The sequence below is a fragment of the Argiope bruennichi genome, chromosome 9, assembly GCF_947563725.1.
Source record: "Argiope bruennichi chromosome 9, qqArgBrue1.1, whole genome shotgun sequence".
Classification (NCBI taxonomy): domain Eukaryota; kingdom Metazoa; phylum Arthropoda; class Arachnida; order Araneae; family Araneidae; genus Argiope; species Argiope bruennichi.
Window position 1 is genome coordinate 95789447 of NC_079159.1, and position 27833 is coordinate 95817279.

A 27833-nucleotide genomic window follows, 5' to 3' on the forward strand; every position below is an offset into this window, starting at 1 on the left:
GGCTTACATCTCAACTTGTTTCGGATAATTAGTAAACAAAGATAACCGTGGCGGTATTTTGAAATAGTTTGAAAAACTTGTTATTTTCAACTGTCAAGACATTGTATAAAATCCAGTTGGGTAATAGGTAAAATTAGTTTTCAATGTTCTGTGTTTGGTGTACATAATATTTTTTCAGTTATTATCTTTGTTCAGTTATGACTTCATGTGTTATGCAAAAGGCTCGTTTACATATATTCTTCGAAAAATAATTCGAGAAAAAATGACATGTAATGAAATACTTATCATTGAATATTGAAAATTTTTTATATATATATTTTAGGTTCTTAATCATGAATATTATGAAACGAGTTGAAGAAGAAATGGGCCGTTTTCCGGAAGGTTCGAAAAACCACAACTTTTTCAAGCAATTATTAAAGAATCTTGAACCAAATTTTCTAAGAGAATCAGTAAGGAAAGAATTAAATGAGGTATGCTGTTTTTGTTCAGTTTTAATTTGAAATTATATTTTTCTGTATCGTATTCAGTCTGCAATTCTGGAAAGACAAATTAGTTGAAAACTATATACCAAAGATTATATTTGACAGTATTGTAACATTAAAAGGTATATGCGTTTTTAAAAAAATGTTATATAGGTGCTATATTTATGTGTTTATTTTAATTCTGATGGCTATCTGTGTATATTTGTATTGTTATTATGATTTGTAAGCTGTTTTACTATGTTCAGATTTTCAGTTGTGATTTTTTTATTGTGAAATTGTTGAAGAGATTCAGTATAAAAAGAGAGAAATTTAATTTTTCTTTAATGCTCATAATCAATATTTTTAATTAATAAATCTAATTTCTTTCATACAGATTTTATTAAAAATTAAATAAAAATTAATGATTTATACTGAAATTTAAGATTTCTGATAGTATGAAAATAAGCTAGCATCTTTTTCTAAATTGACTCTCATGGAAATTGTGTTTTAAAATATTAATTGAAAATATAGAATGAATTTGATATATAAATATTGTTTTATTCCATTTTATTTTGAGTTCATATTAAATATCTTAGCAAATAAAGCTATAATAAATTCCTACCAAACAGAAATGATGATCAGGGATATTTACTTTCAATTTGTTATTACTATTTACTAATCTTTAAAAGAATGGTTCTAAATAGCAGAGACTTGAATGGAGGTCATCATACAGGGTTTTAATGTACATGTTAAAAATTCAAATGGTACAGTGCTATGTTAGTCTTTTATCTCTGTACAAGAAGCTAAATTTATTATATTTTAATTATTTTGAATCTTGCACAAATGTTTTTTATATCTTTCTTTTGAGAAATTTCTCCAACTTAAATCTGGTGTTTTCAGAATTTCCAAATTATAAAAGGTTTTTTCTTTTCTATTTACAGTTAATAATTATTAATTCTGTTTCTACTTTGTTTCAAATTTTGCTTAATTTAAAGTTGACTCTTGAGTTGAAGCAACGAATCTTGAAGAAAATGAATAATGCAGAATAAAAAAGAGAAGGAAGGATATATAGAGATATCTCTATAATGTTATATATTTATGCATTTTAATCTTTATGAATTTTACTATAATAAAGGAACTATAAAACAAATTCAGGAGATTGGGTTCTAATTAAAATTTTATAATCAAATAATCAAAGTTTATCAGTTTTGAAAATCAAAACCAATCAATTTGTAATAAAATCTTTACATATGATTTTGACAATATTATTAGTTCCATATTTTGCAAATTGTATATTATGTTACTATTAGAATAAAAGGATCATAAATTATTTGCCTTCTTACAATATTTTTTTTAAATATGAATAGATTGTGTAAGAAAATATATATATATATATATTTCTACTTTCTCTTTTTTAATATTTTTTTTTTTTTTCATTTTCAAGAAATCTAATTAATAAAATTTTAAACTAGTATTGTTAAAAGGGACTGAATATCATTCTAATACAAATTGACACTAAATGGAAAAAAAAAAAAACCATGAATGAAGATTGAAAAAATTACATAATATTGACAACTGCATTTAATGAATTTATTAAAATAACTGTGTACAAGTCATGAATATATTCTAGATAAGTCTGAACTTTGTCAAAAGGCTGTTTTTATCATATAATTACATTACTAATACTATATATATTTAAAGTATTTTTAAATGCAATTTTTTGTACTTTTATTTCTTAAATATTTATTTTAAACTAATTATCTTTTCTTTTTCAGAGTCATGCTAATTTAAGTGGATCCATTCAACAATACTTTAAGTATTACATTATATACACATCTGCTCTAAAGGCTGTTGATTCTTATCAGTCACAGCAAAATGCAAGTAGAAGTTTTATTATTATATTACTATTAGAATATATTATATTATTATTATGTTACTAGAATATATTCAAAAATTAGTGTTTTGAATCTGTTTTATCCAAAGGTAATTTTGAGTTCTCTACCTGATGCTTTGAATTAAAGTTGAAAATTAAGCATTTTGCATGGAAAAAGAAATCATTTTCTTCTTGCCATGTCATTCTTGGATGAAAGTTACTTGTAAGATGTCTAAATAAAATATTTTTTTAAAAATAGGAACTATAAGATAATCATCTATTCCTCTTTATTTTAAATGCAAATAGTCAAAATATATTTTTTGATTTCAAATTTTTACTTTGCAAATGTTAAACTTTAATAATTATAAAAACTGAAAGTCTGTTTTCTAATGATATTTCTTGGTTTCTTCCCACCCACCCTTTTTTTTTTTTTTTTTTTTTTGCATTTTCATGCTAAAATGTTTATGGTTTCATTCAGATATTTATTTTTACCTTGGAATTGAAAACTAAATACTTTAATACTTTTTATTGTCTCTACTAATAATAAGAGAGAAAATGTGTTAAAATTCTTTTGAAGTTTTACTGCCAAAATATTGTTACATAAAAGTAACTTTTTCACCATTTTAAAATTTAAAAAATTATCTTTCTAATAATGTCAATTTAGTTGCCATAAATTTTTTGTCTGATTTTAATTAATTTTTAAAGATGTCTTTAAATATATCTTATCACAATTTTTGATTAATATAATAAAGCTTGAATCTCTTGTAACTAGCATTTCATCTTGGATTTTTCTTCCATTGTTGGTGCAATGGACCCAATATAAAGATTCGGCTTATTTTTGCATATCAAATAACTTTTTGTTTAAATTGGATTTTGAATATTTTTTTAGAGTTATGGCAATTGCAATTTTTTTTTTTTTTTTTTTGATGCAGATAATGTTTAGAGTAAACAGTGATGAAACTTCTTAAATTCCTTCACTTTTCAAAAATTATTGCCTTTCTTGTAATATATTATTATTGCAATATCCTGAATTTTTTACGGAATCCGAAATTTTTTTATTTAGTGATCCTCTGCGATATTATGTAAATCAGGAAGTAGATCATACAGCATGCACAAAGCTTAAATGTGGAATAATTTTATTTTCTATCCCATCCTTTTTAAACGAGCATACTTCTATTCAGCAAGGATTTAGTGAATTAGTTGAAATATAATCATTTCTTAATTAAAATTAAACTTAAATTTTAATTAAAATGACTGTAAATTAAGATTTTCCAAACACAATTATAAGTTTTCTAAAATAGTACGAGTTGTATGTCTACTAAAGTTGGAATTTTGAAAATTTTTGCTGAGGAAGTCTGTTGAGAGATGTTAGTATAACATATATTTTCCTTACAATACCTACATGTCAAAAGAGTAATTAATAGAACAGCAGCAATAATACTGGGGGGGGGGGGCTGTCACTCAGGCTAAAAGTATTTCTGCTAAAAAAAATAAAAACACAACATCCTTCCTATACCCTTCAACCTTCAGAGGTATGGCCAGTTCAATTGGACCGGTTGGTTGAATTTTCTTTTCCTTCAACATGAAGGATGTTGGTATGAATTTTTCTATCACAACCATCAATTAATTTCATCACAAGAGCTTTTTTCCTCATATGTCATGCTCGTAAATCTTCTTGTAGTAGAACCAAGTTTCCCACTTGTATTCATGGTAATTGCTTGGCATTTCGTACTTGATGAATGTATTTCCAACACATATTCTTTGGACCATCTTTTTCAAAACATATCCAATAGGTCTTGCTATTGCTTGTAAATATTTGTGAGCTTGTTATTTTTAGGCTCAGGTCTAGATGGGACAGTGGTCAACTTTCTATCAGGTAGGAAATAAGTTGGGATCAAAGCTTCCTCTGTATCATTCACACCACATTCATCAATCAAAGGTCTACTGTTGAGTGAGGCTCCTATTTATATTACTTAAGGCTTCCTCATCTAATAATGTGATATTGTTTGGTTAGACCTATTAATTGTTCCCACCAGGCTGCTCGTGGTACAGTAAACTTCCACCTTATACCTTTATGAGCATAGAATTGCTGCACTTCTTGAAGCATGCACTGAAGTCAATGTATTCCAAAGGAAAATGAGTTCCTTGTTTGCGGTATGGAAGGTGGTGATGTTTTCAGTGTATGTGGTGTGTGGAAATCCTCTTCTATTGACAAATCTATGTAAGGCCAAAAGACACTTGTCTGCAGAAAGGTCAGAAACAAGTTTGATATGCAAAGCTCTAATAGTGGAACATGTAAATAAAGGGATGTAAGCTGTATTTGAAGGTTTAAAGGTACTAATATAAACTGCAAAATTTGTCATAGTATTTCATTAGAACTTTAAGCATGGGACATTTTGCACAATAAGCAAGTTTTAATCATTTGTTTGATGGCTTGACGTCCTTGGAGTATCCAAAACTCGGAGCATAATTCTGAAAGAACTACACAAACACACAAGTGACGTAGACGAATGTGCGTGTTTCTAATCAACAAGTGTTTAAAATAATGAGATCCTTCAAGTAATATTGGATGTCATTGTCAAGTGATACCTATGCGAATTATAGCCTACCACCAAGTTGTAAAGTATTATCTTTTAGAAATTGGTGGAAACAAGAAATTTTTGAGGATTTAGGTTAGGAACAATTATTCTTTAGTGTGATGATTTTTACAGAAAAATGCTGTTTTTGTAAACTGAAATCCAATAGTTTCTTGTTTTATTTATCTCATCAGTTTTTAATTCTGAAGCAAAATGTTGTCGATCTTTACAGTTGTTCAGAAAACGATAAATCCAAACTGTTATTCTCAAGAGTTTTGTGTATGAATGAAGCAAGATACATCAATTAAAGTTTGGATAGTTGATGTACACAATGCTTGGGTCTTTACTTGACAAGTCTCTATATTCATTAATAATTTTTTGTCACATGTCAAAATGTTTTTGTATTGACCAGGTATCTGGAATTTGCATTAACCAACTTGGCCTATTTCAACAAATTTCTGAGTGAGTAATTCTGCTGGGAATCTTCCACATAAAAGATTATATGCTGGGTTCTGTGTACTTGGGCAATGTCACCACTATGCTAGAGAAGTGTTTTGAAGAATTTTAGTGACTCAGTTGTATACGAATATTTTCCATCAATTTGGATTGCTTCTTATTTAACTTATGTTTGATTATCTAAATGTTTCTTTACAAAAATAGTGAAGTAAATGAGCTCCTAGTAAGGCTGCCAAGAGTTTCAGGTATGGAGGTGTGAGAGTGGATTTAAAAGGGTTAAGGGAATACTTTCCAGAACCTTAAAATCTGAGAAAGCATTTTTGCAAGTGTTGTGATCACTCCTATCTTAGTAATATCTACTTAAGCTATCACTAAACATAGTATAGTAAAGTACTCCAGTTATCTATTCTCCATTGTTACTGAGATTACTTTAAAAAAAAATAAAGATTGAAAGATATTATCAAATAAAAATTTTCTGAATGAAGATAGTAAAATAACTGACGTATTTAATTTTGGATATTTTGATACAGTATATAGAATGGAAATGCTGTTGTTTTTTTCAGTCTCTAAATTTTATGTTATACACCAATTTTATTTTTTCTTAAAACATGCAATTCATTATAATAATCTTAATTCAGATAATTATAATTTCATTGTAATCTTAAATGCATATTTTTAATGTCCTGATTTTTTTTTTTTTCTAATCTTTTCCTACTGTTGATATTCCTTCTTTTCCTATTTGTTTTTGGCTTCATATGTTTTAGAATTTTTCATAAAATAAATAGCAATTTTCTAATATCTGTTTATTAAAATTCTCAGTGCAGTTAGAGGTATGATTTAAACCAATTTTCATCTGATTTAATTTTTATTTTTAAAAAATTGCTGATTTACAAGAATAATGAAATTTTTAACAATATTACAAAAAATTTATTTTGAACATTTTATGTTCTGTTAATTGGAAGTATTTTGATGTTCTTCTTCAAGAATGGGTATTTTGAAATTCTAATAAATATATAACTATATTTTATATATAATATCAAACTGCTAGACAAATGCTACACTTATTTTAAAATTATTTATATTATCTAAATTTTAAAAAAATTAAGGAAAACTTTTATTTTTTATAAAAATTGTTTTTATGTATTTACAATCATGTTTAAATATTAATCAGTGTTTTCTTGTGATCGTATATTTAATTCATTATTTTAGGAGTGTACTCGTGATAATATGGAGTTGTTTTATTTGAACATTTTAAAGAAATATGTGAATAATGATACATCTTGTGAAAAATTAAAGTTCTTTGAAGAGTGCCAACCACTTCTTACAAAGATGCTTGAAAGTAAACAAAAGGTAATGAATAATGCAGAAAGTCTAATAATGTAAAGATTAATGCTTGAAAGTTTATCATTTTATAAATATTACAGCTACAAAACTGTATATGCTCTCTCATCGTACATTCTTTTTAATGTAACTGTCTCTGCAAAGTTTGTAGGTGAAGAATCTTTGAGCCCAACACGTATCACAATCATTACTCATTGTGTTCAGTTGTAACCTGAAAAATACCAGCCTCCATTCACATGATCCATTTCCATAAATACATTATTGCATTCAATAATATATTTATAGCAAATATAATTTTTCTATTGCAAATTTGATATCTGCTCTTGTGTTTTGTAACTTAAAATATTGATTGATCAAGAAAATGTCACTGTCTGTTAAGGAGCTTCATAGAAAATACTCCTGTTTTTATTCAGGTTTACAATTTTTAATTTTTATATCTAGTATTCCATGATGCTTTATGGAAGAAACAGAAAGCTGTTTGAAGTGTATAAAGATCTTAGAGACTTATTTGCAAAAATTTTTGGCATGAATATGTATTAATCATGCTTATAAAATGAAACTGTCTTTCATTGCATAAAATTTATTATTAAATTCCCTAACATGACACAGGGGTTGTTATTTTTTAATGCATTGTAGTTACCATACAATGAAATAAAAGAAGTGTTTAAAGAAAAATTAGTAGATTTTTGTCTCTATTGCATGTATCTGATTTTTTCCCCCTAATGCAAAATATTCTATTTATTTTCCCCAATGTACAATTTAAACTAAATTTAGTGTTATAGTGACAGCAAAGGATTTGATTCCATCATAAATACACCCTTCATTTGAAACCCAATTCTACCGTAGATCCACTGTGTCAGTAGACATGGTGTATATCTCTTGTAGTTCTAATGTTTCATTATTAATGTGATATGGAAATCTGAAGAGAGAGTGGCAGCTTAAGTGTTTGTTTCCTGAGTGAAATTAGAATCATTGCAAAATATCTCTTTATATCTTAAAAAAGTTAATTCTATCAAATCAAACTAAATTACCTTCAATACTATAGTCATACCTCTAGCTCTAATTATGAAAATTAGCCTGTTCTCATTTTTGTTGTATTATATTAAAAGCTTTGTAAACAAAGAAGTGATTCCATAAAACTATTGAAGTTAACTTTTATTTTTAAGTAATGACATATGAGAAATATTTCTTTGTGTTAATTATAGCATATAAGAATGATTTTATGATGTGTATATATTGTGAAAAAAATGCATAAATATCAATTTTTCTTTTGCATCTGAAAAATACTGCAGGTAATGTATTTGGTAATAATAGGAAAAATGGCATTAAAATACGAGGGCATTCACAAATTCAAGATATTATTCTCTCTTACTGCTGATCTTTTTTCCCTGTAATAGTTTTCGAAATATTTATATAATATTTGATTAGACATTTGTTTCCAGTCAACATCAGTGAAATTGTTCTCAAAATCAGTTGAAGACAACATCAATGAATTTTGCAGACAATTTTTGGAGTATGTTTTACAAAGTAAGTATATCTATTTTACAGTTGCATATTATCTATTTTACAGTGCAAATAATACTTTTGACATAATTAGAAAAATGTGTTGCAAAATAATTTATGCATATAAAAATTATCTTCCATCTGTTGAAAAGTTCAACCTTTCTAATAACCTGAAATTTATTTGCATTCAAAAATTTTCTTAATCAGACAGTTTACATGTTATATTCGCTCAAGTAATTTTAAAATCCACATTTGCACATTGCTTTAGAAAGGAAAAAATAAATAGAAAATATAGTATCTTGTTAAAATTAAAATAAAGCAAAGAGAAAGTCCTATTTAGATAACATGTAATGGAGAATGAAAATTACCAATTTGGCAATACTGAATGGACTTGTGATGAAGCTTACTTATGCAAAAACTACTTTAAAATAATCATAGCATATAAAAAATTCATTGTAGATTTAAACAGTAAACAGATCAGCAAGAAATTTGTAGGCTCATAGTTATTAAATTTTATACTCTTTGGGGTTATCTTAATCTTCATAGATCAAAATATGACAAAAAATTGGCTAGATTTTTTTGCTTTTTCATTTTATTTCTTCACAATTTCTAACATTCAATTGAGTGACATAATGTTGATTGTAACTTAAAAACTATATTATTTCTGCTTACACTACATTTTTTTTTTTTTTTTTTGCTTTAAAGAAATCAGCAACAATAGTATATATATATATATATATATATATATATATATATATATATATATATATATATATATATATACATGCATCAATAAGCTTATACTGTACAGCATCAACAGAAAAGATATACCAGATAACTTAAAATATCATGAAAAATATAATGGCTGTGAGAAATAACTAAAATAACCAGATTTCATAATAGAATATGAGTGCAAAAATAGTACATTGATGTGATAAAAAAAAATAACTTTGAGGTTCAAAGTAATAAGATCAGGTAGATCTATCCATTGTTCACCACTCGTTTTCTTCTAGAAATGCTGCAAAAACATGTTTTACAAAATTTTCATCAAAAATTTGATGCCAAGGGGATCACTACTGAAAATGTGCTTGAAATATTTAAGTTTTTTGCTAATATATGACTATTTATAATGTTGGCCAATGTTGTAATGCTTATTTTGCTGTCTATGATGTCATTTGATAATATTTTGTACAAAGTATCAAACCACAGGAACATTTGTTCCTTTTGACATTGCCTAATGTTTGCATGTTTCCTAATATGCCACCATTTTTCATATAAATCTATTTCAGCTTTGTTTACTCGTTGTGCAATTTTTTTTTCCCTTGAAAAATTTGCTCCAAATTCAAAAACCCATTTTATAAGCCAAAATAAAAACATAATCTTGTTACATTCAAGCATGTTGCCACAAGAACAAAAGTATTGTTAGCAGTTAAAAAGGTTGGAATATTTTCTAATCAAATCGCTATGATTTGTATCTGAATTAAGCTTATTTTCTATTCCATTGTATTTTTGTTTCAAATATAAGTAGGAAAAGAAACTCTTACATGGTGAACTTCAAATTACAGGTGATTACATGGGTTTGAAAATTCTAGCAGCCTCACTGCTTGGCATTTCTCCAGAAATCCATTATCTAATGCAATAAGGCAGCAATAATAAATAATTTTGAAAATAGAACTCCTTTTCACAAAGATAATAACTCTTTATACTAATTTTTTTACAAAAAAATATAAACTATAAAATAAAAAGAAGTGTATTTAATCATATTTAATGATTTATCACCTGCATCTAACTTGTGAAAATGTACCCACATTTTTTACGAAATTAATAGATCTTTATATAAGCCAAAACCAGCAATTTAGCTTTAAAAGTTCCAAAAATTCTCAGTTTACACAAAAATATATGATATATGTTTTGCATTAATAATTTTTATTTACTTGCATTCAACAGCCAAATTTTATATTAATTTTTATTAGAGCCCCTTTCTAATTTACAAACTAAAGCATTATAACTAATTTTATATTTTTCTTGTTTAAGGAGATTTTTATGATCTTTATGTCCTGAAAGCTCTCTTAAATGCAGTCATGATTTTTAATATTATTTCGCATTTCTGTTTCTGTAATATTATATAAATTATGAATTTCATGGACATTGTACAAATAATCTGAAGTGGGTACTATATATGGTGGTAATATTCACTTGAAAATTTCTTTTAAATTCAAAATTAATTTTGGTAAAAAGAAAATATAATAAATGGCTCTCGCAAAGCTTTTATACAGGTGGGAATTAGTATTAAACAACATTAAGATAACCTTAAATAAAAATTATAAATTATTGATCGTTAATAGATGATGCTTTGAACATACCTTTTTAAAAATAAATAACAATAGATTTGAGTAAAATCATAATAAATACTGAAATCAAATGAAAAAAAAAATTGAAAATATATACAATTTTGTTGTTTATTTTCAATATTTTTTTAATCATTTTTCATTACTTAACATCATGTTTATATTATATTGTTATTTTCTTCATTCTTTTTAGTCATTTATTTAATTTGCACAAATGCTCTTTTTTGAAACAATTTATTTTAATTTCAGTGAAAGTCCAATTACGTGACTGGGAAAAGCACTTTGATTCAGCATTAAAGCAGTTATCACCAAGAGTAGCTATTTTGGATTCTGAAACCATCAAATTAAATGCAATTACACCAGAGCTACAAGCATTACTTTCAACATACTATCAGGTATTCAATAAATCAAGATTGCATTTTTTGAAGAATTTTTAATTTGCCATTTAACATTCAACCTACTTAATTCAGACAATATTTTTACGTTGGCAATTTCAATATTTCAAGGAACTGTTAATGTACTGGGTAAAAGAATTTTGGTGAAATTGGCAGAAACTTTTTCATTTGTTTTTCTCAAGATTATTTAATGAGGTTCTTCAGATTATAAATCAGGCAAATCATTGCTCTTTTATAAATTTATTTCTGCACTAAACACCTCCTTCCTTTTTTGTCATTATTGTGTATTTTTTAATGCTTTTAAATAATGGTTATCAGCACTTTTTAAAATGTAAATAGTTGTTATAATTTATTTTTCAATGATAGTATATATTCAGAATACAATTTCTTTGTAGTGATTTCTAATGTTATGCCTAATAAATTATACAAAGTTTTTTTTAAAAATGATTTTAGAATTGATTGTTAGAATGTAAAGAGGTATTCTTGTATATAAAAATTATATTAATCCAGCAGTGTCATCCTAAAAAAAAGACATTGGGGCATTTAGAAGGCTTTGATTACTAATATTTTTCATATGGCAGCAGAAAAAATTTATACAATATGGCAGTGAAAATTTATACAATAAAATTAAATACATAATTTTATTATAAATATTTGAAAGCAGTTTTCTACAAATTTGAAGATATTGATAGGAAAAATAAATACTCTATTTATAATTAATTTACAGAAGTCCTTTTTTTGCATATAATTAGGGATTATTTAAACTGCTTATGTTTTTGTGAAACTACAAGCAATTCAAGGACAATTGAGATATGGATTCCCCACCCCCACCCCACCCCACTACTTGTACAAGTTTCAATTCCAAATATACCTTTATTCAGCTGTAATCTTAGTTAAGAAATGATTCATTCTTTTTTGTTGTGATGAAAAAAATGCTAAGTATTCAAAAGAAGTAGTGCATTAATGTGAAATTCCACTAAAATTTATTCACTGTTGTAATAGGTGTACAGAAATAAATGCTTATTGCCTACACATATTGACACATTTTGACTATGTTCGTGAAAAACAACAACAAGCATTGAAAAAAAAAAATGATGAGATTATCAAGGAATGTTGTTACTTGAATATATGAATATTCAAAACAACATTACATTAGTGCCTATTCTGCATTATGAATGGGCATGGAGAAAACTGTCTGATCTGTAATCTAATTATATCTCTTTCACCAGAACTAAGTTCAGCTAATCATTTTGTGTTTGTCAAATTTTTTTAAGCTATGTCCTAGATTTTTATTGTAGAACATCCATCCTATTTATTTGATTTCTTCTACAGAGAATTCTTTTTATTTTCCCTGATCAAATCAAGACTAAAACAAGCTTAATTTGACAATATAAATACAATGAAAGAAAAAAAATGATGGAGATGGCTTAAGAAATGACGTGATATATCTGCTTTGAATTTTGAAAATTTGCTTAAATAATAATACTAAAAAGAAAATTGCATTAAAGGTGATAATATAAAAATTGTATAAAAATGGAACATAAGAAGTTTTAAAGCATTGGTTCAGTTATTTTTTGACTTCAATGTCAAAAATGAAATGTCATGCACAATATTCCAAGAATTTTTTTTCGGCATTAAAATGTGTCACTAAAAAAAAAATCAAAATTGATAGATACATGAGAATAGTAATACCGTGGGACATAAGGTGGGCATGATTGTAATAAAAATTCAATTCATCCAAAATTTCAAAAAAAAAAAAAAAAAAAAAAATTGGATCTAAAAAGTATACAATAACAAAAAAAAAAAAAAAAAAAAAAAAATCTTGAACTAAAATTAACAATAATAAATAAAATAATATTTGAAAATTTAAAATTTTTAAAAATAATTTCAGTAAATAAGTAATTTTTAACAAAGCAACATAGTATAGTACTTTGGATACAACAATTATCTAATGAAACTTTAAAATAAACAGTATACTTTTCATTTAACATTCTAAAATTTAAAAAAAATATTGAGATTTTTTTAATAATATTTTTATATTGAATCTGTTCTATAATAGTAAAGTTTTTGAATGAATTAAGTCTAAATCTTACTGAAATCACTTAAGCGTCTCTAATGAATGCCAAGAACACATGTTATATTTAACTATTAAAAATTACAAGCAGGTTTTTACATTTTTTTAATTTTGATTTCAAATCAAATCAAATAAATTCTAATTATAGACAGTAAATTATTAAAAATTGTCTGTAATGTATTAATTTGTTCTGAATTTTTATTTAGAAACTAAGAAGCAAATTAACTTTTTATTCTTGATTTCTTTATAATTTTTTTATTATTGATACTCTTCTAAATTTTTCTCTAGCATATTTTGCTGAAGAGCCCAGTGCTAACTTCAAAACAATTTAAAAGATAATTTAAATAAGAATTTCATTTGATTTGCATTTAGTATACACTCTGGATATTCACACACACACACACACAAAAAAAAAAATGCAGCTTTTTTTTTTTCAATTAATTAATAGGATTAATCTGTTTAACTATGATCTCTTTATTACTAAAATTTAGATTATTCAGTAATGAATTTTAATTGTATTTTGCTTAACTATCTTTAATGTTAATTTTAAAAAGTGTCTTAGTTTTATTTTTTAATTAGTTGTAACCATAACCATTTAATGCATTTTTTTTTCAATCAGATAATCTGCACATAAAAGGATTTTGTATATTTGCAGTAAAATTATCTATATCTATATTATTTGCAAAGTATTATCTGCTCTAAAATAACCAGAAATCACATAGAGGACTGAAATTTCATTCAAAATCAGATACAAATTCATTATTTTCTGTTCTTATTTTGTGTTCTACAGATATCCAATATATATTCTACAAAAATAATATGGCACAAGAACTATAACATAGTTCTCAAACATCTCACATTCAGTAAAAGTATTGAGTGGATTTCATTTATTGAAATGCTTTTTTTTTTCATTTAATTTTAATAATGAATTTTCATTTTAGGAATTAACCGAAGCTGTCGAAATTCTTAATGAATTATTAGAGTTATATCATCAAAAGCTTGACAGTCAGTTAAGGCAATCAAAATTAGCCCTTGATCAAAGTAAACATCTAAAAATGAAATCAGAGTAAGTATAGTTTCATTTTTTAAATATTATTTACATTAAATCATATAATAAGTTTAATTTAAGATTCACTCACACTTAAAAATTATACAGTAAGATATAGAATTATAAAAATTAATTTTATAAATTAAAAAGATTAATGTAAAATTACATCGCACATAAAAAGTTGCTGTAAAAAAAAAAAAAAGCTTTTTTTGCAAGATACATTAGGCATGGGAAATGCCTTCTACCATTTTTGTCAACGAATATTTAATATTCTCTATCATATTAAACTATACTCTGTTTCACCCTAACTTGGCAGTAGTGTATATTCTAGGCATGCCGAATTGCAGTCGTTGTCAGGGGAACTGGGTTACTTTAAAGTACAAAGTTACTAGAGATGCAGATCGCTGGCGAAACTTTATCTCACAAATTTTTCGCCAAATAGTAAATATTTATTTACTTTATTATATTATTACTTTATCGGAGAATTAATTGTTTCCTTATTTTTTCAATATTATTGATACATTATTTTAATAAATCATTAAAGTTATTTCATATCGTTTCTCAAAAGAAAACACTAAATCTTTCAATATTCTGTAAAGCATAGTTCAGCTAATGTTTTTCGAAAAGAATGTTGAATTAGAACTTTATCTAATGTTGGGATCTCATTTCTGCGAAAAAATGCATGGATTTTTCGTCAAATACAGGATAATGTAAAATCATCATATTTTACAAGACCTGAATGTTTGCCTACTGAGCCTGGGTGCTTCTTTCCTGGATTACTTAAAGGACTGGATCCTTTATTTCTTTTTTTCAAAAGGAAAACTGCTCATTATGAAACACCTGTAAGATGCGAAACTTTATCAACGATTTGATTGATAGAATCTTGAGGGTTTTCTCGAAGTCGAGAATAAACATTTATGTTTCTGCATGCTACACTTTTTGTTCATTTCACTCGTCTTGAAGGTGTGCTCAGCGTAGTCGGTGATAACACTTTCTCTTTTTCTGACATTTTAGAAGTGAATAGAAATGACGAATCAAATAAATATTCAACAATCAAAACTAATAACTACTAATGTGATTAATAGTATCAAAAATATCAGCTGGTAAAAAAGCATGAATAAAAAAGTATGAAAGATGATAATGGTTGCGAACTGCATGAAGCTGAGTTGGCGGAGACGTAAAAGAAAAGCGATCCAAATATTTGAGCTTGAAGACCGGTTCTAGCCAAAGTGGAATTCATTATGTCAATCTTTTAGTTTTATTCGTTCGCTTTATTTACAAAATACTTAACAGATAAGCATTTATAATTTGAGAATAATTTTAAATATATACTGATAAAAAGAATTTCTATAATGAATGATATTATTTGATAAATTTCTGCGCATTTTAACTATTTTAAAGTCGGAAATGATGGGGAACTTTTTTCCAACACGGAGCGTCACGTTTTCTACCTTTTACAATACTGCCAAGTTAGGGTGAAACAGAATATAAAAGGCTAATATAGGTCACATATTGAAATAGAGGTTTTAATGAGAAGGGGGAAAAAAAGTTTTAACAGAAATGAAGGATTATTTCAAACCATGCATCATGAAAAAGTTGACTACTTTTTAACTCCTTTTTTTATTATAAATATAAAAAAAAGTATGCTAAGAAAAAGAATTATAAACGGGGAAAAAAATAATAATTCAAAATCAAGATTTTGAATGTCTGAATCTCCACTTTTCAGATCTGCTTAAGTAAGAAAAACACATTTTTAGACTTAGTCTCCCACTCAGCCTGTCTATGAACATAATAACTCAAAAACATTTTGAGCTAGGTGAATGAAATTTGGTATATGGTTTTAATATTAAAACTGCAAATTTCTATAAAGGTTTGGATGAGATCCATTCACAGGAATTTTTTCTGTATGCCAGACTGCAAGTGAACATAATAACTACAAAACATTTTACAAAAGTTAAATAGATGAAATTTGATGATGGTGTTATCACTAATCCCTCTTAATCTAACTTTGTTAGACCAATTCTGTGAATATAAAAAATGCCAAAATTTTGATGAATGAAATAGGGTACTTTAAAATGTTGTCATTGGTAAGAATTCAAACATGCAAGAATATGTGTGGGTTTTAAACCATTGACATTCCTGGAAGAGTTCCTTGCTCTGAAGAAAAGTTAGCACATTGATAAATTGTAAGAAATCATCTGCTGTTTGGTGGAAAGTTTATGCTTGAATTCTAGAAATCCCTCAGGGCCTTTACCAAAGTGCCATGCATTGTTAGCTGTAGCTTTCCAAAGCGTATTTAATTTCTTTTTTTAATTCAGGAGATTTTAGTTAGTGCTTTGCCTCCATATATAGTTCCACTGAAGCAATCTTGGCCAAGGCATCATTCTGCTCAACTATACAGCTCAATGTAGGATAAGTTTCTTTGAAAATAGATGAAGCTCTACAAGGATAGCTTGGAAATAAGACCTAAAATATCCAGGCTTGGCTTGTCTCCCACATTTTTCCAATCAGGAAGGTGCTTTGTAGAAGCATGATTGTATACTAAAATTTATATATCTTTAATCAGCAGTGTCAACTGAGGGCAAATCTTTATAAATAACAATAATCTGAAATTCCAATTCAGAGCAGTAATGTGTGTTTATGATAATAATATAAATTGTGCCAAATGAAATTTCCATGTGTGCACCACTACAAGAAATACCCCTGCTGTCACTGATATACATATTAAAGGATGAGGGATGTATTGAATGGTTTCTAGAGCTGTTTATCTGAGTAATTCAAGTCCAGCCTTTTAGTAACCCCTATCAAAAACTTTACATGGAAGTGAATTTTATCAAAATCAGAAAGAGACTTCATATTACTTGAAAGTAAGCCCACCTTTTTCAATCAAAGAAAAAGGAATATGCCTCTTCTAACGTTGGTTACTGTGCCGTAGATGAAAATAGGCAAAAGTTCTGTGTTGATCATAATAACTAGAAAACTTAGTGCAGTATTTTGAAAGTGGTAATTTCTCAAGCAAAGGGGTGGAAATATTAGATTCATATAGTACAGTGCCATTTACACAGCTACAGTGAAGGTTGGTAAATATCTAGCGTTACTTAATTGTACTTTTTCAAACTTATTTGAATAGATATCTGAATCACAAGAGTGAATGAGAAAGCCATGGTTTTACTAGAGAGGTATATGTTGTTCTTAGGCATTAACATTGCACCCAATCACAACTGGAGATAAATTTTAGGATGTTATGCCTTTCCTACATTTTAGCCACTTGAACTACAATATATTGGTTATCTACTGTCTCCTAATCTAGAATGCATCCTAAATAATTTAAATGGTTGCATTCATGAATGCTTTTAACTAGAAGTTATAAAGATATTTATTAGTAGTAAAAGAACTTACCAAGGACTTTAGAATACTAAAAGTCAATTTATGCCTCTCTGCAAATGTACAGACATTCATAAGAGTGTAATTGAAATTAGGCTCAATTTTCTCAATGTCAGGGCTAGAATGAAATATGAGGTCATTGGTAAAAATTCTCACTTTGCAGTGTTTGACAATCAACATTACCAACACTGTATAATAAAAATAGTATTAGGCTTAAAACTACACTGTGGGTCTTCATGTTTTGAAATAAATGGGTTGGGATGAGCTTTTGTAGTTAAACTTGGTACATAATTTTAGCAACTAAAGCACAGATCTATATCAAATTTTAACTGATGTCACCAATGGGTTGGCAACCTGTTGATTTATACATATGCATGCAAATAAGAACAATAACACACAAGCAGAAACACAATGTCTTAGAAAAATTAAATTTGGTTTATCATTTTCTTTTAAAAATTGTTGCTCTCTTTTAGATTTTGTTCTACAACATGTCATTTTAAATTCTTTTAAATTCATACTCAATTCTTTGGTATACTATAAAGGAGAAAATGCTCATGTGGTGAATAGCATATAAGCCAGTTAACAGCTCTTCTACCTGAACAATCGTTTTGGTATCGTGGTTATGTTACTGGACTGCTAACCACAAGGTCCCAGGTTCTATCCCCCCCCGTATCACATACCCCTAAACTCATACGTCGGACACTAAAAAAAATAAAAATTCAAGGCCCAACACGAATTTTTTTTTTTTTAATGCAGGGAAGGAAGATAGCACACATCTTTACAAAAGAGCAATTGAGAAATTTTCAGGAAGACCATGTCTGATGTTTTTACTTTAGCACTCTCACTACTAACCTGGCCTTTTTAAACAAGGGATGCAAGATGTCCTTGAAAGTGAAATATAAGCTATTCATTTGTGCAGAGTTCATTCAGCAGAGCAGTAAGGAATTTTAAAGGATATCCCATTAATGTCCACCATTTACATTATACTTGTTTTACATACATACATTACATAGCCTATAAAACGAGTAGACATGGCACCTATTCAAGCTCAATGGGGGACTATATTGGTCAATTAGTGATTCTATTGTGGCTTCTCCACTTAGCCATCGTGAGCGGTGGTAGCAGATAAGTCCACTTCATCAATATATATAAAACATCTATATGCATATTTATTCAGTTTTTCATGGCTTTCAATAATTAGAGAGTTAAGTATAATCCTGTTAACAGAGAGTATTTTATTTTAAAATATTTCAAAATGAATGTCAATAATTCTGGATCTTGAAGAAGAAATTTGGTGTCATAAGTATAATAAAATTTTGATTTTAGTGCCAATTTCCATTCTTGCATAGTAAATATTTGTAAAATATAAGTTCTCCAGCTTCACTGAATTTTGAATTGAAATACTACTAAATATTTCTCAGATACTTGTTCAGTATTTATTGAGAAGAAAATAGAAAATTAGAAATAACTAAAGGTATGCTTCAAATCAAGTTTTAAGATTTGAAATTATTCTTTTGCATTTTTTTTTTTTTTTTTGTTGTTGTTGTTGTAATGTAGTTTTGAGTAAAATTGATTAGTAGCTATATAACTAGAAAATTCCAAATTAAACTTTTGGTACAAAAATTTTTTCTAAAACCTTTTTGTTACATGCAATTATATTAGCTAAGCCACAAAGGCATTTGCTGCATAATGATTTGATATGTTTGCTGGTGCTCAATTTTGAAGACCAATTTTATACTAGATAATTCATACATGTGAGCTTGAAACATGTAAAATTGTTGAAATAGATCTAACATCTTTGTTGTGGCATAAAAAGTTGGTGCTAATTGAATTGTCGATTTTGTCACATGACCACCAAAGTTATAATGTCCATCCAAAAACAAAATTTATGTAACATGTATTATGTACAAAAATTATTATACAAAATTATATATAAAAAAATTATACAAAATTATGTATAAAAGAGACAGAATTCTAACTAAAATAATCATAAAAGGGTGATTATCAGTTAGCAATGCTGTACAATAAAATACAAATATACTGATATATTATTTGTAAATTCCAACATGCTTGATGCAAAAAAAAAAAAAGAAAGAAAGAAACCTTACTTGGCTCATTAGTCAGCAAAAACGTTTTTTGAATTCTAATTAAAAATTTATCCTCACTTTTTTCTTAAATAATATTTTATTATTATTTATTATTATCTTATTTTATTGTTATTATTTTTTATTATCTTATTTTATTATTATTTTTTTATTATCTTGTTTTATTATTATTTTTTTATTATCTTATTTTATTTTTATTATTTATTTATTTTTATATCATTTTAAAATTAAAAAAAAAACTAGTCATTTATACCAATAATGTTCTTTTTTTTCCTCTAATTTGAACAAATTTTTAAAAATTAATTATATTTTAAAACAATGCTTTTCATTGTTTTCTCATCACAGTATTTCACATATTGTGACAAGATAAAATACGTTTTTATAATAGGCATTATTATTGCTAATATATAATTAAGAAAAAAGTTTTAAAAATGAAATATAAATGAATGAAATCTGAATAATTGTCAAACTGCAATTTTTAGCTTAAAGATTTCAATCTCCTTTATTATATTTTGCTGTTCTCCTTATATTTTAAATTGAGGTATTTTTGCTGTTAAATTGCCCACAAAAAATACTAATTAATCAAAATAATAATTCCAAAATATTTCATTTTGTAACTATTATTCTAATTTCTGTTCAGAAATATTTCATAGCCAGGTGGGGAATGCTATTTTAGATAAATAAATTCAGATACATAATATAGTTTAATCAGTTTCATTAATTTATTTCCATTAGTTCCTACAAAATATGTAACTACATTTATATTAAATTTTTTTTTAATTTATCCATTTTATATTAATTACAATATTTTCCCCGTGAATTAAACAGGTATGACTTTTTCCAAAATATACAGGTTGCCCCAGAAAAGTGGAACAAGCATTTATTTCCTTTAATATGTCACTTAGGCATATACTTTCAATTACAAAAATTCATTAAATAGTTGAGAAAATGTATGAAACAATTTGCCTTCTGTAGAGGTGGATAATAAAAAATAAATAAAATTTTTATACAGCTGCCATAACAGGAAAGTGTCGATGAGCTTTTTTTTTTCTTTTTTTTTTTCTTTCATTTATGCACACACAAAGTTTCAAATTTAATTAAGATGCCATTAATTTAATTACTCTAATTTTTAGTAATAGAAAATTACCATTTTCAAAATTATGTACTGTCGCATATACTTAATATATACTTAAGTTTACAAATTCATGTGTAATAAAAGAATTGCCTCATAAAATATTACAATGTGATGCAGAAAGAATAAGTGAAATGTAATTTAATTATATTATTCTTACTAAATGTTAATTATTTTAAATCTCTTTACATTGCTTTCATAAATGGAAAGACAATTATTGTGAATTATATCAAGAGATAAAATGCTGATTTAAGTCTTCTGGAAGTAAAATCTTCATGATAAATTTTTCTGGAATAAATAACCAACGTATGTTACTCTAACTGGAATTCACCTAAAATTTTAAAACATTTTACAGGAAATCTATAAATTCAAAATTCTTTCACTTTTAAAAAAATATAATTGTTTTAATTTTTTTCAAGGTTAAGATGCCTTTTTGTACGAACTAAATTGTATAATACATTAGGATTAATTAAAAATATGATTTTAGTAATGTGTTTGTATTTTGTTAACATTTTTGATAAAATATAACTGTAATAAATGATAATTTAAAGAAACTATATAAAATTTATCATAAAAAACATTTGTTATATATTGCTATTTATTCTTTCTATTTTATTTCAGATGCTTAGAATTGGAACTACTGGTTTCAACTTATTCTAAAAGTGCTGTTGATGCTTTAAATCTCATCAAGTAAGAATATTTTTAATCATCAAGTAAAAATATGAATAATCCAAGGAAATTTTATTCTGTTCTGCAAAATCAATACCAATTTTTATCATCGTTTTATTTATCTTAAATTTCATATTTTTTTAAAAAACTTCTCTTTAAAAAAGAAATATTAGTAATAGATGTATGTATGTAAGTATTTTTTTGGGTGTCCTAAAAACAATATATTTAAAAATTTCACCAATTTAACTAATTTAAAATTATAATTTCTTAAGAATCAAAAATGATTTTGAATCGATTTATACTTTTCATTCATTTCTTTTAAAATGTGAGAATTATTCATAGTTTTATGTTGCATAAATATCTACACAAAATATTTTTTATTATACAGGATATTCAAAATAATTGCACTGACAACAAATAGCCGTAATTTTCTGTAATTAACAACAGTAATTAAAAATTAATTATTAGCGTTGAAATTCTATTTATAAATATTATTTTAAAAGCCTTGTGTTCCATCATTCTAACCTCATCACAAGTTGTTTGTGTACATAATAAATGTTCTGTGTATTTTCATTGTTACATAGTCAACACCTATGTGGTAGTCCATTTCACATTTAACTCTGTAAAACATGTTTACAACTGTTGATTTGCATTTGATATCTATATACAGCTCTGTAAGTCTTCCGAAATTTTTTCTTGTGTCTTCATTTCATTAATAAGGCTGTCTTAATGCCCTCTTTGCACACAATGATGAAGAATTAATAACAAGAATGCTTCATAGTTTATGACATGAAATGGTTGATATATAATGGTTAATTGAAAATTAATTGTTGCCTGTGTAATTAAGGATAGTCACAATCAATGGCAGCTAGTCTGCTTGAAAATTAGCAGTGCTGCAAAAAATATTTTTCAGTAGACAGCAATTAAAAGGGGGGGGGGAAAACTTTACCCATAAATAATCTAATATTTTAAATTTTGAATAACCAGTATGTGGTATAAATTCCTTGCAGTTTTGGCAATAGAAAATAATGTGAATGGTGGTGAGATAATCATCAGATAAAAATATCGGAACCTCTCTCTTCCTCTCCCCTCCCCACATGTTCCTATCTTGACTCAGTCAGCTTGATATTGCCCTTCTAAAAATGAATATCAAATAAGATGTGCAACATTCATCATTTTTTACAAGTAATAATTAATAAAAATTTTCTTACATAAAAATTTTCTTCAAAATAAAATTTTAGAAAATTATCCATCTTTTACAATAAATAACCTCAACCAAAAAAAATGCGATTCAATAAACTAAATGAATTTCTACCAAAACAGCAAAAATCAAAATCAGAATTCATAAACATCTAATGAGAGACAGAAAAAGATCAGTGTTCTAAGTTGTATTAAATACCACTCCAGTGCCTCTAAATACAAAGAAGGGTGGAAAAAAGAATTACTTAATCAATTGCATATGCAATCGTTTTTTTTATAGACTGCACAACAAATTGCTCTCTTCTGCATTTCTCTTACTTGTTTATACGGTCAATTTTTATTGATCCTAGAGCTCTCAGAGCGACAAGATAAGCAAACCTGTTAGTTCAAAATGTCCAGTAAAATTGTTATGAAATCTTCATGCTGTCATCCAACATTCAAAGTATTGAGAAAAATCCTGGTGATATCATACATCTTTTATTAATACGGAAACAGAATCAAAATGAAAAAGGAAAAAAAAATCGATAAATTAAAGGGAAATTTAATTTGCAATAAAAATTTTGGGGGTGGGGTGTTACAGCTTTCATGAATGAGCTGCCATAGTTACGAAGAGTAATTATTACATTTTCAAACAGTTGCGGATTTCTGACTAAATAACTGCCTAAGACCACTGAACTTAGAAAGGGCAGCAGCCAGTTTAAGAAAATGTTAGTACTTCTAGTTGCCAAATTAATTAATTTGTAAAAAGATGTAAATTCTATGAATTATAAAATATTTGAATAATGTTAACATTTTATCAAATATAAATTCATCAAATTTATGTACTGTTCATTTCAGTATTCTGAGACTACCACTTTTCAATATTAATGAGCACTTTTCTGATGATGAGCACTTTTCTGGAATTCCTCATCATTCTTTGACCTTGATTTCCACCCTATGAGATACTTTTTATGTTCATTTTTTTTTTCGCGTTTCATTTCTGACCCATTATTTTATTTTAATTCAAAAATGTATATTGATTGCTTATATGGCTAATTCAAGTGCTGGTTCAAATTTTGCTGATTATTTTATGTAATATATTTAAAATAATAGTATTTTTAAGTAAAAAAAAATTATTAATAATATTTAAAAACATGCTAAATTATACATTTAAAAATACCAGATATTTAAAAAAAATATTTATATTTTAAAAACATTCTATATTTACAGCAAATCCTTAAATGAAAAAAGACTGTTTTAAATAGATTAAATCCTGATTATCCACCTATGTTAATCTCTAAATATTGTCAAAAATTTAATAGCATATAAAAAAAGAAGTATTTTAAGATTAAAAAAAATCATTATTATTTTGTAAAAATATAAATTACTAAATTTTAAGTACAGAAATCTTCCATTGATTCATCATAATTTAATGTTTATATTCCTTACAGTAAATAAAAATTGCTCTGAAATATTTTAATGTGAATTAAGTATCCTTTTTCGACAGTATTGCAAATTACCTGCATTGTTTATGCCTCATAAGTTTATGAGTAATCAGAGTTTAGTTTATTGTTAAATGTAAACATCTCCTCCTTTCATCTTTCCTCTCACCTCTATTTTGACAAATTAGACCCAACCTGATACATGCGCAAAAGCGGGGAAGGTTTTAGAATCCATTGGCAAATAATTTTTGATTATGGTTGCCTAGTTATTATCATAATTACAAATAAACATCCATTTTAATGCAATTGTGGATGCCATACAAACATGAATTAATAAAAAAAATACATTTTTTGTGAATTTTCTAAAACAGAAAATTGGCCTAAACTATTTATAAAAAGTTGATTCAGTTAAAAGAAATAAAGTGTTTTGAAATAAATAAATTTTATTTACTTGTATTAAAAGATGAGCCTAGTAATGTACTCCCTAGGCTGTGAAATAGTTAAATCTGTTACTGTGTATAAGTAAAACTTTTTATCCTTATGTTATAATCAAATTTTTCCTTTGCTTACTTATTTGCGAGTTTAAGCCATTTATAAAAAGGACAATGCTCCTGTATTTGCAACTTATGCCATTAATTCTAGAAACTAAATATTAATATGCAACTCCTAAAGTTAAAATTACTTTATTTATTAGGAATGTAATACTTTATTTGATACCATATAAACAAAGCTTGGTAACTGCTTCATCCATCAAGAAAGTTTCAAATGTGGCAGTTGTTTCTAATGAAATTGCATTTAAAAAATGTTTTATTTTTCTATGTGATAAGTAGATGATTTACTCATCAACTACATTTAATGAAAAATTAAGCAAAATGTGCAAATTTATATTAAAATGAAAAAAATTATATATTAAAGTTGATTTTCATATTGAATTCATGGAACTGCAGATATTAAATTCAAGGGTAAAAAGTAATCAGATCCAAGTAATTTCATATTATTATTATAATCATAAATCAATTAGCAAATATGCTTTTTTCAGTGTGTAACTCAGATCTTTTTTAACAATAAAAATATAAGGGTCATCCAAAAAATAAAGTCATTCAATTTTACAAAATATAAAACACAATATTTATTGGAAAAACCAGTTCTGTTACATATCTGATACTTCCTTCACTTTTCTACATAATCATCTACTATATTTCAGCATTTGTTCTATCTGGTCACAAACTTCAGAATTCTCAGGTTATTCTCTTTTGTAACCAGTTTATTAAGCCAGGTGGTTGCAATATTCAAGCAAAAGTCTTGATTTCATACCAAAAGGCACTATGATCAACGTAAATTGTTATTTGGAGACTCTAAGAAAATTACAGTCAGTCATTCAAAACAGGAGACGAGGAATTGTTGTTCTTCTTGACAAATGCCCACTTTTGCATGGCTGCTACAATTTAAAAATTGTTAGTCTATTTGGATGGAAAATTTTTGATTGTCCATTTTTGCTTCTAGCGATTTCCATCTTTTCAATAAACTGAAAGAATTCCGATCAATAAACACTTTGGTAATGGTAAAGAGTTAGAGAATGCAAAGAACACTTGGTTTAATAAAATGGCGACAGGAAAATATAATATGGGAATTCTGAAGCTCATGGTGAGGTATAGCAAATGTTTAAATGTAGGTGATTATGCAGAAAAATAAAGAGAGCTTCAACTATTAAAAAAATTTGTTTTTTCCTATATATATATATTTAGGATGACTTTGGTAAGATTATAATTAGATATTTTTATCATTTCAATAAATTCCTACAAGATTTGATTTGGTTTTTTTCAAAATTTGATTCAAATTTAAATCATTGTTAAGTTTTAATATTGCTTTTTATTATTCAAGAATGAATTATTAAAATTAAGAATTGTTTTAGCTAGTTCATTTAGAAAGTAATCATTGTTACAATCTATTAATAAGATTATCTTTGCAGGCTCGAATTGGACGATAAAATAGAGAAGACCGATAAAAATATAAATGAGTTAAATGAGAAGCTGGAAGGTATTCAAATTTTGGGCCCTGAGTACGAGCAACTAGTAGAAAAATATCAATTACTTACTGAGAACATTGAAAAGCAGAAATGGGCTATTAAATATTTAAATGCTGACATTGCATCAAAAAAGAAATGAATTAACCTTTTTTCAAAAATTATTTAAACCTTCTATGTGTTTATGTTCTATTATTCATTTCCTTATTCTGTTTTTACTAATTTACTTTTTTTCTTGTAAATTGTAAATAAAATATATCTTATATAAATTTGTTTCCTACATTTTTTACCTATCAAGCTGCTGCTTACCAATTCCATTATTAAGAATTTAATAAATATATATTATGTGCACTTGCATTCCCAAATATCCTATGTAAGATTTCAGAAGCTTTAGCACATATAGTCAACTCGCTCGGGGTCCCCCCCCCCCCCCAATATCTACAGATTTTGTAGCAAATGACAAGGTAGTTTGAACAACATCAAATTTATTTTTAGATGGCTTCTATAACACAAATTAACAAAGTTCTTCTCTTTTGAAATTAAGTGGAAGAAAGAAGTTTTAAAAATAATTCTGAAGAAAATTTTGTTTTGTGAACAAAAGAAATAAACTTTTTACTGGAATTGCATGTGAATATAATGCAATTGTGAGTATGAATGCTAGAGAAAAACAGTCCAATAAATAAAATATTTCAAATTCTGCAGTGGGCCGTGTGCAATATTTTTTAAATGCAACAAACATACTCATTTCATATATTTTACTTAGTTAATAGAAAAATTCTATTCAAAATTTAAGCAGAATCACAAACTTTAAAGAGCTGATTTTTAAATAAAAAATAATATGGTGTGTCATTGGTTCACTGAGCATATTAGACAGATAGACAACATATTAATCAGATATGCTGTTGAATCTGATGTGAATAATTTTGTATGTACGAGCTAAAATTTTTCTTTACTGCTATATTTTAAGTGCACATAGTGACAATATATTTTTAAAAAAGGGATATGCCAAAAAAATACAAATATGAAGTTAACTATAAAAAGGCTTAAAATATTTATAAATAATGAGTTATTCTTTTATAAACCATTATAATATTCGGATTATTTTAATTATGTTTGAAATGAAAAACAATAGATTCTTTGAATAGTGGTAAGATTGTTATTATCCTTCCAGCCTGAGGAGGTACTATATGAAATCATATGCTGGACAAAATTTCTAACTATGCAAAAAAATCAAAATGAGATTTTTATGTTGTCATTGGTAAAAAGCAATACTTATTAGTTCCATACAATCAGTAAAAAATTGTGTATGGGTATCTTTTATTTATCTAGAATTTCTTCTCGATTCTGGTTTTATTTAGCATGGTTGAATCTCTTCTACAATGAATATTCAATTTTTAACTATCAATTATATTTTAATTGCTACTAAAAATAAAGGAGAATGTGTAAGTCGATGCTCTACAAACAAACTGATTAATCTAAAGTACCAAATTTGGTACATATATACTTTGTGCACTCCTGTAAAAAAAAAAAAATAATAATTATTAGAATTTTTATTAAAAATTAAGCTGAATGTTGATGTTTTTTCATGATGATTTCTGAAATTATTTCGGCATGAAAATTATTTTTATGCTTTTTTGTGGTTAATTTTTTTTTCAATAATACCAATTTATTGTAAAATTTTTCAGTCTAGATTTAATTAGCTTTTAAAGATATTTGTAAATATATGTTATAACAATGTTTTCATTATTTCACCAAATATTTAATTGCATGATTTTTTTTTACCATTATTGAAAATTAAAGAATTCTATTTAATATCTGTATGGT

General features: G+C 26.3%; 1 protein-coding gene across 1 annotated transcript; it reads left to right on the forward strand.

Annotated features, from left to right (window-relative positions):
* Window positions 1–26270, forward strand: LOC129984659 (uncharacterized). Its single transcript, XM_056094581.1, has 9 exons — window positions 1–127; window positions 323–470; window positions 2237–2338; window positions 6576–6716; window positions 8150–8234; window positions 10808–10953; window positions 13969–14093; window positions 21318–21386; window positions 25956–26270. The coding sequence occupies exons 2-9, from the start codon at window positions 333–335 to the stop codon at window positions 26149–26151; spliced, it is 1002 nt and encodes a 333-aa protein (XP_055950556.1). The 5' UTR covers window positions 1–127; window positions 323–332; the 3' UTR covers window positions 26152–26270.
* The last annotated feature ends 1563 nt before the right edge of the window (window positions 26271–27833 follow it).

What these genes read in the sequence shown, in the direction of transcription:
- LOC129984659 (XM_056094581.1), top strand. Translation starts at nt 333, where the DNA reads ATGAATATTATGAAACGAGTTGAAGAAGAAATGGGCCGTTTTCCGGAA. An exon ending in TAAGGAAAGAATTAAATGAG is followed by an intron (nt 471 to 2,236) that starts GTATGCTGTTTT and finishes TTTCTTTTTCAG; the next exon opens with AGTCATGCTAATTTAAGTGG. An exon ending in TGCTTGAAAGTAAACAAAAG is followed by an intron (nt 6,717 to 8,149) that starts GTAATGAATAAT and finishes ATTTGTTTCCAG; the next exon opens with TCAACATCAGTGAAATTGTT.